General features: G+C 42.3%; 1 protein-coding gene across 1 annotated transcript in view; it reads right to left on the reverse strand.

The window, feature by feature from the left end:
* Window positions 1-18415, reverse strand: part of LOC309401769 (trafficking kinesin-binding protein 1-like) — an 86147-nt gene that overhangs the window by 63334 nt on the left and 4398 nt on the right. Inside the window, exons 2-3 of the mRNA XM_081971002.1 lie at window positions 7681-7758; window positions 5914-6120 (exon numbers count right to left, since the gene is read on the reverse strand). Coding sequence (XP_081827128.1) covers window positions 5914-6120; window positions 7681-7758 — 285 coding nt within the window. The remainder of the gene's footprint in view (window positions 1-5913; window positions 6121-7680; window positions 7759-18415) is intronic.

Here is an 18415-nt window from a genome sequence, read left to right on the forward strand (position 1 = left end):
CAGTTATTAAGTTAGTAACACAGTTGTTAAGTGAATCCGTTGACTTTTGTTATCAGAAGTTTGCAAAAGGTGATCACAGAACCCCAGGACACTACAACAGTCGTAAATACATGCCAGTTGCCAAGCACCTGAATTTTGATCCCATGACCATGGAGATGTTGCAATGGTCATGAGTATGAAAAACAATCATAAGCCTCTTTTTCTTTTTCATCTTATATGACTTCGAGGGTGTTTTTCTTCTTCTATGTGCCAACTTGAGCTACATAAAATATTTGATCTAGTGGTTTTTTTTTAACCTGCATTTAACCGGCGCCGAGGGGAAGGGCCTTCTCTGTGATGGGCCCAGCCCTCTGGAATGACCTCCCCCCCCCGACATTAGGACAACTACCGATCTCCGCTCCTTCCGCACGAAACTCAAGACCCACCTGTTCCAACTAGCTGGCCTGGCTTAAATTACAACTACATTTTCTAATCCCCCCCGGACAATTTTAAATTTAAACTAACTGAATTTTTGGGTATTTTAATTGTTTTAAATTTTATTGTGTTGTTTTTAACTTATGATTATTTATTTATGAATTGTACAATGTTTTGATTACCTCCTCCTTGTCATTTATTTGTATTTTGAGTTGTACGCCGCCCCGAGTCCCTTTGTGGAGAGGGTGCGGCCCATAAATTGAATTAATAAATAAAATAAATAAATAAATAAAACCTTCATAAACCTTTACTGCTGAAAAGGTACCTATTTCACCTCTTTTGAAGCAACCCCTCCCTTTTTATGGGCTGCCAATGCCCTGTGCTGGATCTATTCATTATAAGATTTCCAGGATCCCCTGCCATGAAAAACTACTTTTAGAAATTTAAAGGAGTGTACCTGTTCTTATCCATTACTTATTTAGGTTAATTTTGCTTTTGGGCAAAAACCATGCAATAGGATTTCTGGTAATGTATTTCTAGCCTGTTTTGAATATGGTAATGTGCAATACAGGTAGACCTTGACTTATGACCACAGCTGAGGCCAAAATTTCCATTGCTAAGTAAGTCAGTTGTTAAGCGAGTTGTGCCCCATTTTATGATCTTTCTGCCATGGTTTTTAAGCAAAAGACTACAGCACTGTTAAGTGAGTCATGTGGTCATTAAGCAAATACGGCTTCCCCCATTGTCTTTGCTTGTCAGAAGCTCCCTAGGAAAGTTCCAAATAACAATCCCAGGACCCCAGGAGGCTGCAACGATCATAAATTTACCAACCACCAAGCAACCAAAGTTTGATCATGTCACTGTGGAGATGCTGCTACGGACAAAAGTGTGAGAACTGGTCATAAGTCACTTTTTTCAGTGCTGTTTAACTTTGAATGGTTATTAAACAAATGATTATAAGTCGAGGGTTACCTATAGTTCATGTGGCGCGTTTAAGGCCAAGAAGCATACAAGAAATAACTGCAGCATCGCCTTCCTAAAGCAACATGAGGACTTTGCAACCTGCAATGTTAGGTAAAGGTTCCCCTCGCACATATGTGCTAGTCCTTTCCGACTCTAGGGAGCAGTGCTCATCTCTGTTTCAAAACTGAAGAGCCAGCGCTGTCCAAAGACGTCTCCGTGGTCATGTGGCTGGCATGATTAAATGCTGAAGGCGCACGGAACTCTGTTACCTTCCCACCAACCAAAGGTGGTTCCTATTTTTCTACTTGCATTTTTACGTGCTTTCGAACTGCTAGGTTGGCAGAAGCTGGGAAAACTAATGTGAGCTCACTCTGTTACATGGCGCTAGGGCAGGGGTGGCGAACACGCGGCTCGCGAGCCGCATGCGGCTCGCGGCCAAAATAAATGAGGCTCTTTGCCTCTTACCATTATTTAGTATGCTGTGGCTCGGATCGCGTGCTAAACCCGGAAGTACGGTCGACGCGACGACGCTTGCCTGCTGGAGCGTCGTCGCGTCGACCGTACTTCCGGGTTTAGCGCGCGATCTGAGCCACAGCATACTAAATAATGGTAAGAGGCAAAGAGCCTCATTTATTTTGGCCGCGAGCCGCATGTTAAGTTAAGATGAAGTCTTAAGTTAAGATGAAGTGGAAGATGGGTAATAATTAGGGGAATGGAGACTTTGGGTTGTGGAGTCCACTTTTTTAAAAAAATACAAAAAAACCAGCCCTTAGAACTTGAACTTTGCTAATCAGAATAAAATGCTAAGACTAAGTAGTCAGAGGAAGGTTGTAGCAGTACTGTCAGTCACCTATTGCACCTCATCATGAATCAAGTATTCTATATTTTAAAAAATACAAACTTATATCTTAGTTACTAGAAATCAAAGTGTCCAAGGAAATAGATTAATTCAAATGCAATGAATTAATCATTATACTGAAGTTAAAAGACAAGCAATTATCAGAATGGTGGCTATGGCAGAGATCTTTCTAAATTTTTAACATTTCATTTAACTTAAAATACTGGAAGTTGGAAAAGATTGGTGATCTGCCAATCATTTGTAGGTATACCAAACCCATAGAATCACAGGGTTGGAAGGGACCACAGAGGTGATTGTTCAATTTTATCTTTAAATAAGATTAAGACAATTTGCTTTGTAATCCAGTCTAAGATTAAGAAATGCTGCTCCTCTATATCTTTCTTTTAAGTCTTGTATGATTTTGAATCTTGCTCCCCCACCCCACCACCCAGCTTCCAGTTGGTGCCATTTGGAATAAAACATTTATCTTAGATAATATCTAAGTTTCAAGGAATTGTTCATTTCATTCAATAATTTGTTATAATTGTTTTCAAATGTATTATTATTATATCCTATTAAATAAGAGTTCTAGATATTTCACTATATTTTTCTCATATCCCAATCCCCCTTTTCATGTTTTTTTTTTATTGGAAATTGAATGCCTTATTATCTTACTTTTCATTTAATTTTTTATCTCTAAAAGGTAGCCAAAAATCTTTGGATTCTGCCATTAGTATCTTATGGAGCTTTGTGTTTGCATAATCGTTACTACTATATCATTTGCATAGCATTTCATCTTGTATCTCTTTCTACCTGAATCTTTAGCTGAAATATTTGTTTAGCTTTTCAGTTCTGGCCCGCCAGGACCTCCTAACCCAGGGGTGTCCAAACTTGGGAACTTTAAGACTTGTGGACTTCAACTCCCAGAATTCCCCAGCCAAGTTTGGACACCCCTGTCCTAACCAATTATAAATAATAAAAGAGAAAATGCCCATCCTTGCCTTTGACTTTCCATATTAAAAGATTGTAGAGATTATTCCATTTACTGTGAATTTTAACTTGTCAAAAGCTTTGTGTCTAAAAATATTTCCGTTGCCTTCCGTTGCAGCTCTAATGGGTTTATAAAAATTTATAACAAAAAACACCTGACTGAGCATGTTATATTATGTGTTTAATATATTATTGTTAAAATTATATGCTTTTGTGTGAGTGTTTGTCTGTTTTGGCAGGTCACTGCGTGGTGTGGCTCTCTGACTCTCACAGTTTAAAATTTTGGCTCTTTTTGTCGAACTTGTTCGCCACCCCTGCGCTAGGGGTTCAAACCGCTGAACTGCCGACCTTTCTGGTCAACAAGTTCAGTGCCTTAGCCACTGAGCCACCATGTCTCTCGCAAAGTTAGGTACATGAAAATATGGGGTGACCAAGAGTTCAACCATAGTTTCATAAAAGGTGAATGAAGTGAGGTCCAAATGCACCCTTCTCACACAGAAATCTAATAAACAGTATTCCAAAAGGTCACTGGCCTGCTTAGGATGATCTCCCGCTCTCTGGATAATTGGGTTTCATTTTCAACTACTGAATTCTTATTATTAAAAAGAATGCTTCTTAATGTTCAACTAGAATCCATCTTCTTGTGATTTGGATTCATTATTCTATATCCTGAAGTTGAACAAGAAGAGGTCCTGCCCTTTTTCTGCTTGACATTTTTTGAAACATCTGAAAGAGGCCATCATAGTCTCCCCTCCCCCCACTCATTTTCTCCAGGAGGGTGCGGGGGGGCTCTTTTCGCCCTCCCCAGGCTCCTATAAAGCCTCTGGAGCCTGGGGAGGGCGAAAAATGGCTTTTAAAAATGGTGAACTCAGCTGACCAGTGCATGCATGCGTGCTGGCCAGCTGACAGGGCAGTACCTCACGTGCCCTGACAAATGCCATAGGTTCACCATCACTGGTCTAGTGAAAAGAAGGCCGAGTGAAGACATGAGAGCAATAGATTCCAATATTTGAGGAGCTACCACAAAGATGAGGGGATTAATTTATTTTCCAAAGCATCAGAAGGCAAGATAAGAAACAATGGATGGAAACTAACCAAGGAGAGAAGCAACTTAAAACTAAGGAGAAATCTCCTAACAATGAGAACAAATAACCAGTGGTTCAGCTTTCCTTATGGGTGCTCCATTACTGGAGGCTTTCAAAATAAGGATCTCCTGCCTGAGCAGGAGTTGAACTAGAAGACATCCAAGGTCCCTTACAACTCTGTTATTCTGCTATTCCTTAGAATTAAGGAGAAATTTCTTAAAGCTGAGACATCAGTGGAATGCTTTGCCTTCAGAAATCATGGATGCTTCATCACTGAAGGCTTTTAAGAAGAGATTGGACAACCACTTATTTGTAATGGTGTAGAGTGTCCTGTTTGAGCAGAGAGTTGGACTAGAAGACCTCTAAGGTTCCTTCCAATTCTGTTATTCTATGTTCTATTTTTTTATTTTAATACTAGGGATTTTTAAAAAATTTATTTTACTAGATTACAAATACTCCACAATTTTTAACATCTGTAGCTCGTCCATCAGAGGAGGGTTGTGATTTGAGATATGTTTGTGGATTTTTTGTTCTTCTTAATTTATTTTCTTTTTGCTATTTTTATACTTAATAAATATAGTTTTAATTGTATGCATTCTTGTTTCTAACTGCTAATTTGTGGCTTGTCTATGGATATTCTATACAAAACTCAACAAGACATAACTGGATGAATATTTGAAATTCCCAACAGTATTAATAGAAGCCTCGTGATTTCCAATGTTAAATAATTCCTGTATATTATTTTTCTCAAAACATCTAGGCCAGTGGTTCTCAACCTTCCCAATGCCATGACCCTTTAATACAGTTCCACATGTTGTGGTGACTCCCAACCATAAAATTGGTGTCTCGATTCCTAAGACCATTGAAAATATGTGTTTTCCGATGGTTTAGGCGACGCCTGTGAAAGGGTCATTCGTCCCCCAAAGGGGTCCCAACCCACAGGTTGAGAACCACTGATCTAGGCAATGTCATCATAGGAAAGGCTACTACATTCTCTTACCTACATATTAACCTCATAATAGAAGTATGGAGTCAAATATGAATCCACAAAGTGTCAAATCTGGTTTCACACAATTCAGATGTAAATATTAACATCTATAAAAGTAGGAAATGGGAGGTCTTTGTTTTGTTTTGTTTTTTAATATTGCTAATTATTAAGTCTTCATGCTGGTTGGCGCTCCTAAGAATTGTTCTACAACCTCTGACAGTCTACAAATGTTTCATTTTTAGGACACTTCAACCCATGACAAATTGATATTGACCTTGCAGGGTTTAATTCCCTAGAGCACAGGTATCAAGCTCGCCACATCACATTGCCATCACATGATGTTTTGCATTGTTTTTCCCATTCATGGAGCTAGGGTGGGTGTGGCCTGCACGTGACACATGCAGTCCATGGGCAGCCAGTTTGACAACCCTGCTAGAGCTTCTTGGGAAGAAGTATCTTGGGAATTCTTGGGAGTTTAATGAAAGCCACATCCCCTTTTGCTGGATTACAGCTCCCAGCATTTCCTAAGAAGAAGAAATCACTACCAAACTCCATTGTTCTATGTTGCAGGCAGATACTCACTATTCAGGAGATATAAACTGAACTTAGCCTTCAGGTAGTAGAATAATACTCACCCGTGAGAGTGGAGGCATCACACCAATTCTGGAACTGGCTGGAGGTTGAGTCAGATGTAACTGGCTCTTTATTGAGAAGAGGGAGTGGATGGCTGCCGTTAGAGAGACTCCTGCCTTCTTCAGCCTCTTCTGGCCCAGCTGCATCCAGTTTGGCAGGTGTCACACGGACAATGCAGCTATCGTGCAGAAAATATAGCACTGCAGCACCTTGAATGGAGCAGGACTCAAGCTATCAGAAGGCAGAATAAGAACTAAATAATTCTGCTTTAAACAAAAACGCTCCAAAATTTAAAAGTGCTGAGCCCTAGTTGGTTCTATGCTACCTGTTCTACCGTGTTTCTCCGAAAATAAGACAGGGTTTTATTTTCTGTTGACCCCCAAAATAAGTGCTTGGCCTTATTTTCAGGGACATCTTATTATTTTTAAGGTGCAGGAGGAGGCGAGCATGGTCACCTCATGGCTGCTGCTGTGTTGCAATATTTTCAGGGAGGCTTATTTTCAGGGGACGGCTTATTTTAGCGCATGCACTCAAAAGCCTGATCGAACTTATTATCTGGGGAGCTCTTATTTTCGGGGAAACAGGGTACTTCAGAAGCAAACCAGCCCTACCATGAGTATTTCACATAGAATGAAGCAGCTGTCTGAGACGGCAGATCTTAAATGAAAAAGCAGCAAGGAATTATTTGATATTAGCATATTTTTCATGCTGGAGCTGGAGAGAAAAAAAACCCTTGTGGAATTATCTCTACAAACGCCAAGTTTAATCACTGGTTTCATTCAGGCAGGCAGATGATTTTGCAACCACAATTGAGCCCAAAATTCCTCTTGTTAAGCGAGACAGTTGTTACATGAATTATGCTCCATTTTTCAATCTTTCTCGGCACAGTTGTTAAGTGCATCATTGCAGTTGTTAGGTTAGTAACATGGTTGTTAAGTGAATCTGGCTTCTCTATTGATTTTGCTTTACAGAAAGTCACAAAAGATGATCACATGACCCCAGGACACAGCAACCATCTAAGATACGAGGCAGTTGCCAAGCATCTGAAAATCATAATTCATATTTTTAAGAGGTTATGTTACACGTGTATTATAAACTACATTTTGCTTATATCCCAGGTTGGGAAAAAATATCAGGAGAGGAGTTCTTACAAAAGCAATTAAAGTTCATGATCACAGATTTTAAGAGGACAAAATGGCATCCCAAGGTGAGATCTACTTCCACCCTCCTGATCCTGTACAAGTTCCTGAAGACCTAGTTCTGCCAGTTGATTTGGGACCCTAATGAGGAAGTTCCATACTGGGGGTGGTTGATGGACCAGTAGCAAATCCCACCTCATCCCCTTGCACACCTTGTTCCTTCCCTCCCCATCTTTTTATTATAACTTACAATTTTATTGCTATATATGTGTGTGTGTATATATCATTTTATTGCTTTTAACTCTATAAGCAGAGTTTCCTTGTGGTGAGACGGACAGCAAATGAATGTAATAAATAATAATAAAAATCCATTTTGATGGGGGCCAGATATAATTTGCTGTTCTGCGCCAGACAAGCAAAATGTCTTGGGCAAGTAATATCTCTCAAACCCCATTTCCAATCCACAGCTGAATCCAGATGTTCTAAACATCAAACCCCCCTCACCATTTATTTACAGCTTACTCTCTCAATCCTGATGTCATTTATATAATTTGAAACTGAAAGTGTGGACTCCTCACTCTAGTATCACATGCAACTGAAGATTGATTCAATGTGTAAAACAACACGTACCAGCTTTCTTGCACCAGCTGGTCACGCAGAAGAGATGAACTTTGTTCCCTTGGTCACCAGGTTTCAAGGTGTGGTAATCTGAATCAAAAGACAAAAAATGTTGCCTTCTTTGAAGATCTGCAGCCTTATCCAGCCTGGTACTCTCCATGTAAATGGCCTCCCTAAATTTCTAACTCCCTCAATTCCATGCAAATCTTTGATTGCACAGCTTACCTTAAGTGGTATGAGATCCATACAGCAGATTTTTCAGCCATTTGGGATTTATCTGAATTCAGCTACCACAGGAGAGCTGATTAGAATAGGGACCAATAAGTGAGAAAACAGTTTTAACCAGCAGTGGGATTCACTTACCTTCCCTACCGGTTTGCAAATGTGAGCTCACACGCCATGTCTGCGCATTCATACCGCCTTCTGCGCATGCGCAGTGCTCACACATTATGTCAGGGTGGGTGGGCAGAGCCTCCTGCAGCCACCGCTACCAGTTCACCCACTGGAGAGAACCAGCTGAATACCTCCTCTGGTTTTAACACATTTCTCCCTGCCACAAATGTCCATTTTTCTCCCTCTTTTAAACTTAGCAACTGCTGTTGCAATGCTGGTGCCAATGTAAAAGATCCTTTGGTGCCTTTCTAACCGTGGGTTAATTGAATGAGCTGGGACTCTAGTGTAAAACCAAAATGGCTATAACCCCTTGCTGTATTTGTTTCAGCAACATCTGAAGGAAGCAGTAAACTCCAGCTAGTGAGTAAGCTTAAGCATGATAGGGCTGTGGCTATTTTGGGATGTTCTGTGTTCTAGCTATCTTGACTGTTCGGGAACATTTTTTGCCTATCTATGGTAAACCACTGCCCTTCTTTTTGTCTTTTGAAGAGATATTACGGATACCAAAGCCTATGGGCAAACAGTAGAATGGTTATTAAGGAAGTGGAATTTCACCATCGAATGGTTTCTAGATTTTAAACAGTTCTTCCATCTTGCTTCCAAATCACTTAATGAAGAGTTCCTTAGTAAAGGAATTTTGCAGAAGAAGCATGGCTACTGCAGAAACATCAATTCTTGGATTCTCTGATTAAATCAATGAGGGATCCACATTTTGTTTCGTCTTGTGATCCTTTCCCAGGAATGACACCCTCATCACTCTCATCCCCACATTGCCCTCCAGCCCTTGAAGGCCAAACTTTAAAAAGAAATGTGTTCCCCAAAATGCAAAAACACTGATTATCCTTGAATTAAATAATCAGGCAGAAGGAAAGGGGGGGAAGGAGGATGGGTTTTGAAGAACTGCCAGTCAAAGCAGATGATAATTGGTTGAAGGACAAATGATCCTGGCCAGCTTCCTTGTCTTTATCCAAACCAAGTCAGAAATTATGCTTGCTATTTCTAACGTTGTGCTGCTGCTAATATCTCTTCTTCAGCTCAGCCTTAAGTGGGAGGCTGACCCACCCCCAAAATCCAAGGGATTCTTTACATACAGATAGTACTTAACTTATGAGCACAAATGATCCCAACGTTTCTGTAGTAAAGCAAGACAGTTAATTGAATGTTGGCCCATTTTTCAATCTTTCTTGCCACGGCTGCAGCTGTTAATATGGCTGTTAAGTGAATCTGGCTTCCCCATTGACTTTGCCTGTCAGAGGGTTCAAAAGTTGACCACATGACCCCCAAGACACCGCAGCTGTCTTAAAAGAGTCAGTTGCCAAGTTTCTGAATTTTGATTACGTGGCCATAAGGATGCTGCAATGGGTGTAAGTGTAAAAAATTGTCATAAGGCACTTTTTTCAGTGATGTTATAACTTCAAACTGTCACTAAATGGACTGTTGTAAGTTGAGGACTACCTCTACAATTAAAGCAGGAGTATTTTTTGCATAACATGGTTACCAAAAAGAGTTTTCTGAAAGTGCTTTAGGTTTCAGAAATTAAGAAAAACGTAAGATGGAATGCAGTACAGAAATTCTGACTTATATACTTGGCATCAGCTTATCTAAGGCTCTGTGGTTGAGATCCTGAAAACCTCAACATCCTAGAAGGAGACCATCCAACTTGACCTTTGTTTTGGCACTGCTGTTTTGGGACTGCTATCATCATCATCATCATCATCATCATCATCATCATCATCTCCTCCTCCTCCTCCTCCTCCTCCTCCTCCTCCTCCTCCTCCTCCTCCTCCTCCTCCTCCTCCTCCTCCTCCTCCTCCTCCTCCTCCTTTCATATATAAATGTACCGGTACTTACTATTCCCTTTATTCCCAATGTTTAGGCTTACAGGGATCTGGATCTACAGATCCACTAGCCCACTAACTATTTCTTTTCCACCCTACAAAGCAAAACCTCTACTGAAATGTGTAATGGGTTCCTTTCTGAACCATGGTGTGCTTCCTTGCACGTACAAATTTATATCTGAAAAAGTGCAATAAAATATTATGTTTATATCTCAGAAAGTGAAAATGGGCAACTCCCTGGTAGATACTTTCTACTGTGGCTGAAGCACATGATAGAGAAATGTACACATATGAAGTAGGCCACTTACTTATTTATGAAGCCCTGTCGCTATCTTTGTAACTTATATTACCCTTCATCCTACTTTCCTGCTTCCTGCCTTCTGTTCAGAGTCATTGTGTATAGTATGCGGTACTATCTAATAACCAAGGAGCACCATCTCCCACTTGAGTTTCTGGTAGTTCCCACGTATAGATCATCCTTGATTTATGACCACAATTGAGCCCAAAATTTCTCTTGTTAAGTGAGACATTTCTTAAGTGAGTTTTGCTCCATTTTATGACCATTCTTGCTACATTTGTTAAGTTGGAAACTCAGTTGTTAAGTGAATCTGGCTGCCCCAATGAAGTTCACAAAAGATGACCACATGACCTGGGGACAGCCAGGGGTGGGCTGCTGGGAATTCGGGCAATCCTCTAGCTAGGATTCTGCCCAGTTCTCCAAACCCCCAAATGCCACCCGTGGCTGGCCACACACACCCCTCCCCTCCCTGGAGTCTCCACGCAGCCTGTTCATCATACCAGGTAAGTGCAGGGCTGGTGCGGAGGCTTGGGGAGGGTAGAGATTCCAGAAGTCCAGAAATGGACCTGTTTCCGGCGTCTGGAGCCTGGAGGACGCAGTTTTCACCCTCCAGGAGGCTCAAGGAAAGCCTCCGGAGCCTGGGAAAGGCGAAAAACGCTCCCATCCCGGCCATGCTGCAGGAGGCCAAGGAGGCCACGCGCCACCTTGGCCAAGGCCACCCAGCAATGCTGCAGCAAACCCATTGCTGCAATTTTTGAAGCCCACCCCTGGCGGCAACAACAACAGTCATAAATATGAGCCAGTTGCCAAGTATCTGAATTTTGATCACATGATCATGGGGATGCTGCAAAGGTCATAAATGAAAAACGGCCATAAGTCACATTTTTTTCAGTGCCGTTGTAACTTTGAATGGTCACTAAGAAAACGGTTGTAAATTGAGGACGACCTGTATTTCACCTCTTTTCACTCCTAGTTGCAGAATCTGGCTTTCTGTTCTGTAATTAACATTTGGATGCTATAAAATCCACAGTTCCAAAGGAACTTCTAGAAGAGTAGCTCTTACATTCATTTAATAATTGTTCTTCCCTGCAAGTAGAATTGCAATTAAGAAGGCATTGTGCTTTTTCTATACACAAACCTTTGCTTCATCTATTTAGCAGATTTTATAGGAAAAATAGTACATACATAATGTGTGTTTACAGCCACATAAAAATGCCAATCAATTATTTTTATTTTTTATTTATATGTACCCTGCCCTTATTATTTTTTATAAATAATTATTTCCTCCTCCTGTTTTCCTGCAACAACAACCCTGTAAGATATGTTGGGCTGAGAGAGAGGGTAACTGGCCCAGTCACCCAACCGGCTTTTATACAATACAATACAATAGCAGAGTTGGAAGGGACCTTGGAGGTCTTCTAGTCCAACCCCCTGCCTAGGCAGGAAACTCTATACCGTTTCAGACAAATGGTTATCCAAATGGCTTATATCTAAAACAAGACTGGAACTCGCCAAATTAGAGCCCAATTTCTAGCACAGTGCTAATTAAATTAATTAAAAATACATTATACATTTAATTTACACTATAGCACTTGTTTAAAAATACATTTTTCCCCTGATGCCTATTGTGCACCTGTTTAATATTTATTTTAGAAGTGTATAATTAAAACAAACATAACTTCATTACTAAAATTGTAGGGAGACTAGAAAAGGTACTGAGCTTTTCTATTTATGTTTCAACCAACTATTTATACACTGTTTAATTTACAAGACAATCTAAGGCATACATTTATTCAGAAGTAAATGTCATTGGTTTCATAAGGGCTTGTTTTACAGGTTATGTGGATGCCTTATAGAAAGGAATCAACAACCTGTTGCAATTCCACACCAGTGTGGCCAGTGTGGATACAAGTAGACCTCAACATATAACTATAATTGAGCCCTAACTTGTAAAGCAAACGTGGTGGTTGTAAAGTGAGTGTCATGGTCATTAAGTGACCACCACGGCCATAAAGTGAATCCATTGTCCACAGAGGACATTTTTTTGCTAGAAACTGGAAGTAAATGTGGGTTTACTTCCAGTTTACACAATGTTGTAAATCGCAGTCATATGCAATGGGATGCAACAAATGGCCATAAATGCAGGCCGGGTATGCTGAGTACCCAAAATGTGATCCCGTGACAGCAGGCGAGGAGCAGCTATTGGAGCCTTGAATCTGGGTCATAGTAGCCCTGGGGAGGTCCATTATAATTTCAAATGGGCCTCAAGCCCAATGTAAATCGAAAACTGTCTGTGTACTTTCCTATACTTCACTGAAGTCAGAAGAACATATTTGCTTACAAGCAAGCATGAAGGCAAATAGGATGCATCAAGGACAGAAAGGAGAACAGGATGAAAGTAATGCATGAGAGTAGGCAGAGAGGTTTTCATATTTTCCATCTCAAAATGGCAGGTAACTATGCTGCCATTTTTCAGAAATTATGCGGGAATTTGGTAGCATAGTGATCTGGAATTCTGAAGCCTGCACAAGGAGATTGCCTGCATTAAACTCATGTCAAGCCACGTTTCTCAGTCTTGGCAACTTTAAGGTATGTAGGCTGGTTGGAGAATTCTGAAAGTTGGAAGTTTACACATCTTAAAATTGCCAAGATTGAGAAGCAAAGTTTTAACCGAACAAACCAACCACACACAAATTGAATACTTCACAAGAGGAGGTAAAGCTTATGGACTGTACATTCATATCATTTGAGGACTAGAGCAAAGGTAAAGGTAAAGCTTCCCTTTGCCCATATGTGCTAGTCCCGTGATGGCAAACCTGTGGCATGCGTGCCACAAGTGGCATGCGGAGCCATTTGTCAGGGCACCCGAGGCGCTGCCCTGTCAACTGGCCAGCGCGCATGCACGTGCTGGCCAGCTGAGTTCACCTTTTTAAAAGCCATTTTTCGCCCTCCCCAGGCTCCAGAGGCTTTATAGGAGCCTGGGGAGGGCGAAAAGAGCCCCCCGCCCCCCCTCCGGAGGCCCTCCGGAGGCTTCAGGGACCATCCGGAGGCTTCCCTGAAGCCTTCGGAATGCTTAAAACCACCCTCCGAGCAAACGGGAAGTGACTTCCGGGTTGCTCAGAGGGTCGTTTTAAGCGCTCCGAAGGCTTCAGGGACCGTTGGGAAGCTTCTCTGATGCCTTCGGAGCGCTTAAAATGGCCCTCCAAGCAAACCGGAAGTGACTTCCGGGTTGCTCGGAGGGTGGTTTTAAGCGTTCCGAAGACTTCAGGGACCGTCCGGAGGCTTCCCTGACGCCTTCGGAGCGCTTAAAACCATCCTCCGAGCAAACCGGAAGTCACTTCCGGTTTGCTCGGAGGGTGGTTTAAAGCGTTCCAAAGGCTTCAGGGAAGCCTCCGGACAGTCCCTGAAGCCTCCGGAGGGCCTCTGGGGCGGCGGGGGAGGCTCTTTTCGCCCTCCCCAGGCTCCTATAAAGCCTCTGGAGCCTGGGGAGGGCGAAAAAAGCATGTAAAAATGGGGGGTCGCGCGTTGTGTGTGCATGCGCACTGGGGGGGTCGCGCGTTGCATTATGGGTGCGGCACACCTGCACACGACCCTCATGCGCTCCCCCCACTTGTGGCACGCGAGCCAAAAAATGTTCGCCATCGCTGTCCTAGTCGTTCCTGACCTAGGGGGCAGTGCTCACCTTCGTTTCAAAGCCGAAGAGCCAGCACTGTCCGAAGACATCTCCATGGTCAAATGGCCGGCATGACAAAATGCCAAAGGTGCACGGAATGCTGCTACCTTCCCACCAAAAGTGTTCCCTACTTTTCTACTTGCATTTTTTACTTGCTTTCGAACTGCTAGGTTGGCAGAAGCTGGGACAAGTAAAAGGAATTCACTTCATTAGGCGGCACTAGGGATTCAAACTGTCGGACTGCCGACCTTTCTGATCAACAAGCTCAGTGTCTTAGCCACTGAGACATCGCGTCCCTCAGAACAAAAAGATCTAAGTAAAAGGTAAAAGAAAGTTAATCTTCCATGCTTCTAATTATTTTTCAATAACACTTTTTCTTCAAGCCAGACAGGTTTCTAAGATTGGAATCCAAAGTAGTTTCAAGAAACGAAAATGGAGGGAAATGAATTCTGCAAGATCCAATATGGGTTGGTCACCAGGACCAGCCTGGTCTTTTGGACTCTTGCGGGAGCCCATCCTCATGGAAATTCTCTCTAGCAGAAACATTATGCTAGAGAGACATTCTGGTGAGAGAGAAGTTCCTTGAGGATGGGCTCCAGCACAAATCTGAAACCTCAGAAGATTCAATCTGGTTCTGATGACTGACCCAGATCCTTCAACATTATCCCGGGACACGAATATTTGCCTCCTTTCATGAGGTGAATTCTGGACAGCAAGAAGATTTTGCTCTTTAAGCTTTTCTCATTCCCTTTGCAACAATTGGGAGAGGTGTCCAGATAAATCTTATACTCTTGTCACTTTCACATCATGGTTATGATTCAACCAAGAGGTTGCCCCTCATACACAACCATATTGTGGTCATAAAGTAGAACGTAATGTGATGCAGATTCTCAATCATCCAAGTCGTTGTCCCAAAGGTGTTTTTTCCAAAAGGCAACTGGACGTTCTTGGCTTCTTTTTTTTCTTTGGAAAGAACTGAAGAAGCTTCTTGAATGAGAAACGAAATATTTTCAAAGGGGGGGGGAACCTAGAAAGTCAAGTTGCTTTTGGAAAAAAGCACCTTTAGGGCATCCTATATAACCACATCATGTAGCAAGAGCAACCCCCTTACTCCTCATTGCTACCATCAAGCAAATTCCACCAGTCATTAACTGTGGATCCACCCCAAACCAACCTATTCTGGTTGTTGATCCCTTCCACCCCTGAGCTTTGGTGAGGTAAGGGTCTGCCTCCCCTCCACTGCCCCATCTGCCTATTCTCTTCCAACTCTGCCTTTGTTCAGCACCCTATCCTATGGGGCAGCATACCGCCCAAAACTATGCAGTATTGTTGCTGCTTGCCATGCTTCAGTCCAGCGGCTTCTTGGTGTGCCATGGCTTTGGGACTGCAAGAAGCCCTTGAGCTGCAATGCGGTTTGAATCCCTTCACAACACGAAGCCCAACCCCAGCACGGCCAAAGCTATCCCTGTGCACAGTCCCTTTAAAAGGGCTGTATTTCACATCAAGCTAGAATTGTTAATCATATTGAGAGTGAAAGAAAAATGGATACACAAAAGTGAATCATGGAAGGTACAAAGTAAAACAAAGCATACAAAGTTCAGAAACTCTTGACCTCACTGAACACACATTCAAAAAACATTAAGGAGAAGCCCCGGCTTTGCATTGGAACTGCATCGTCATATTTAGAGGGGGAAGTCACGGAAAACACTTACAGTACCAATTTTCTAGTAGATAACATCTTAACACTATAGAGCTCAAGAATGTTGCACTAAATGCTTCATTGCAAAGAACAATATCCACGGTTACGAAAGCAATATTATAATAAAAGGACTCTGTGATGAACGATGGCCACCAGCGATGCTTTTTATTTCTGAATTTCCTTCAAACTATTTAAAAGACTGTGCTTGTGTTCTGACAATTGGATTGCCCGTGGGACTGCACAAGGGTTAGTGAGGAAAAACTGAAATGAGTAGAAATAGTTCTCTTGATCACCCCATGGATGCAGATGGTATTTGGGAGATTTATTTGCAATAAATCACAATGGCCTGTGAAGTACCAAAATACACCCCTGTGCGAGCTCAGAGAGGAAACTTATATAGAGATACAGGCATTTTGCACCTGCCTTACATGACATACTCATTGTCAGGCATGGCTCTCCAACCCCTTGCCTCTAATCTACTCTGGGTGATGGGAGAGGAAACCCAGCAACATTGGGGAAGCCACAGGGCCCTTGCTTCTGCATCCCATGAGTGCACATACTCTAAGCTCCTATTTCAGTCCCTGAGAGAATCTAGACCAGTGATGGCGAACCTATGGCACGTGGGCCACAAGTGTTCACCCCTTTTTAAAGCCATTTTTCGCCCTCCCCAGGGTCCAGAGCCTTTATAGGAGCCTGGGGAGGGTGAAAAGAGCCTCCCCCCCGGAGGCCCTCCGGAGGCTTCATGAGTTTCCCTGAAGCCTTCGGAGCGCAAAAAACCCGGCCCTATGGGCAAACCGGAAGTTCGGGAACGGACTTCCGGTTTGTTCAGAGGGTCGTTTTCACTGCTCCGGAGGCTTCAGGGAAGCGTCCTGAAGGTACTTCAAGCCTCCAGAGGGCTTCCGGGGTGGGGGTGGGGGTGGGGGAGGCTGTTTTCGCCCTCCCCAGGCTCCTATAAAGCCTCTGGAGCCTGGGGAGGGCAAAAAAAGCATGCAAAAAATGGGGGGTCGCACCTGTAGTGCGTGCATGCACACTGGGGGGTTGCGCATTGCATTATGGGTGCGGCACGCCCGCACACTACCCCCTGCGCTCCCACTTATGGCACGCGAGCCAAAAAAGGTTCGCCATCGCTGATCTAGACCATACCAGCCATATCTTTCCAAGGGCAAGAAGCCTCCAAGAAGAACAAGGCGCATGAGAAAGGGGTCCGTAAAGCAACAAGCAGATCAGCATTCTTTTGAATTCCCAAACATGGCCACAATGGTAAAAAGAAAGCTGTTTTTAAAGCCCATCCCAAATAATCTCTGACCAGAATGCTTGGCAACTAACCTCTCTTTTGATGCAGGATATTTAGGATATTGAGCCGGAAAGATAATACAAGAAGCCAGCGATGCGCATGGATCTCCAAATCTTTGCTAGCTGCTGGCAACTCATATCACAATTCTTTGCCTGAATGGCAGTTATCTACTAGTTTGGCTGCTATCCAAAACTGGAGGAGCAGGGGGCCGTCACCCTTCACACTGTGACTGCTTCTATCATTCCTATACAACCACCCCAATCCATAACAACTATTGTTTATTACATATGTTTATTACCATGCACCTCCAACTCCTTTTCCTAATCACAGAAGGAAATATATCCTATGGCTTCTTCCCAAGGAGCTTCAGTGAGTCAATTCTGGAAGCTCAATGATTGGTGCTATGTTGCTTTGCAGCTTTTCTTGATTTGGCCTCATGGCATAGTAACTGTCTGGGAAAAGGGCCAGCCCTATCATAAGTGCAGGCAAGGCAAGGTAGCCAATATTTAGCATGGTTAAGGCAAGCAACAGCAGGAAAGATTTACTTCTTTAGTTTAGCTAGAAAGTCTTTTCTATACAGATCTTACTGAAGTGGAGTTTTCTTTTACGATTCTTAATTATCAGAATATTGCTGTAAAACTTTCAACAGGTCTATATCCCTGTTATCTAGCAGGAGGTGTCAAAAGCTCCCTCCCCCTAAAAAAAAAAAAAAAAGACGACGACTTTGGCCAGATTATTTTTCATTGATAGTGAGAAGCAAAGAAAATAGCTTCAATGGATAGTTTAAAAGAATTATCAACTTCACTTCATCACCATCTCCCTAAGAAAGAGAGATGGGGGGAAGGAGGGAGAAAGAGAGAAAGGGAGAAAAGAAGGAATGAAAGAAAGGAAGAGAAGAAAGAAAAGAAAGAAAAGAAAGAAAGAAAACAAAGGAAGGAATGAAAGAAAGAAAAGAAAGAGAAAGAAGGAAGAGAAGGAAGGAAGGAAGGAAGGAATCCTAGTAAAGCTTACTTCAACAGCCATTTACCCTGAACAAATTTGTTAAAATGGATTATGTTAGCCACCTTCTCATTTTGGTGCTTTTCGAGTCTTATTTATCATGACTGTGTTGCTGCAGACTATGGCAATTAAACTATGGAAATTTATACTGTTTTAATCATAAGATATAACAATTTGGCCAAGCCTATTTGATGACTAGATTAGGGTTTTTTGGACAAGACTTGACAACAGCTAATTTAAAAGTTAATATTGGACGGTTTCAGGAGTTTGCTGTTGATAGCATTTTGCCTGTAGACTAGCACTGGGCTAACTATTGTAAGGTTCCCAAGCAAGAAGCTGAGAAAAAGGAGGCCAGTGAATGAGCCAGAAGTCAAAATGGGCCAATGGTTTTTTTTTGGGGGGGGGGGGGTGAGGTGGGGAGGCAGGACAAAGAAGCAGAAATTATTAATTACAAAAAGAACAAGAGAAAAGATTTGCTAAGTTAAATGAATGCAAATTTAGAAACAATTTATTTGAAAACAAATATTTTATGTACTTAAAAAACAAAGGCCAC

Source organism: Natrix helvetica (genome assembly GCF_964273705.1).
Source record: "Natrix helvetica genome assembly, chromosome: Z".
NCBI classification, from domain to species: domain Eukaryota; kingdom Metazoa; phylum Chordata; class Lepidosauria; order Squamata; family Natricidae; genus Natrix; species Natrix helvetica.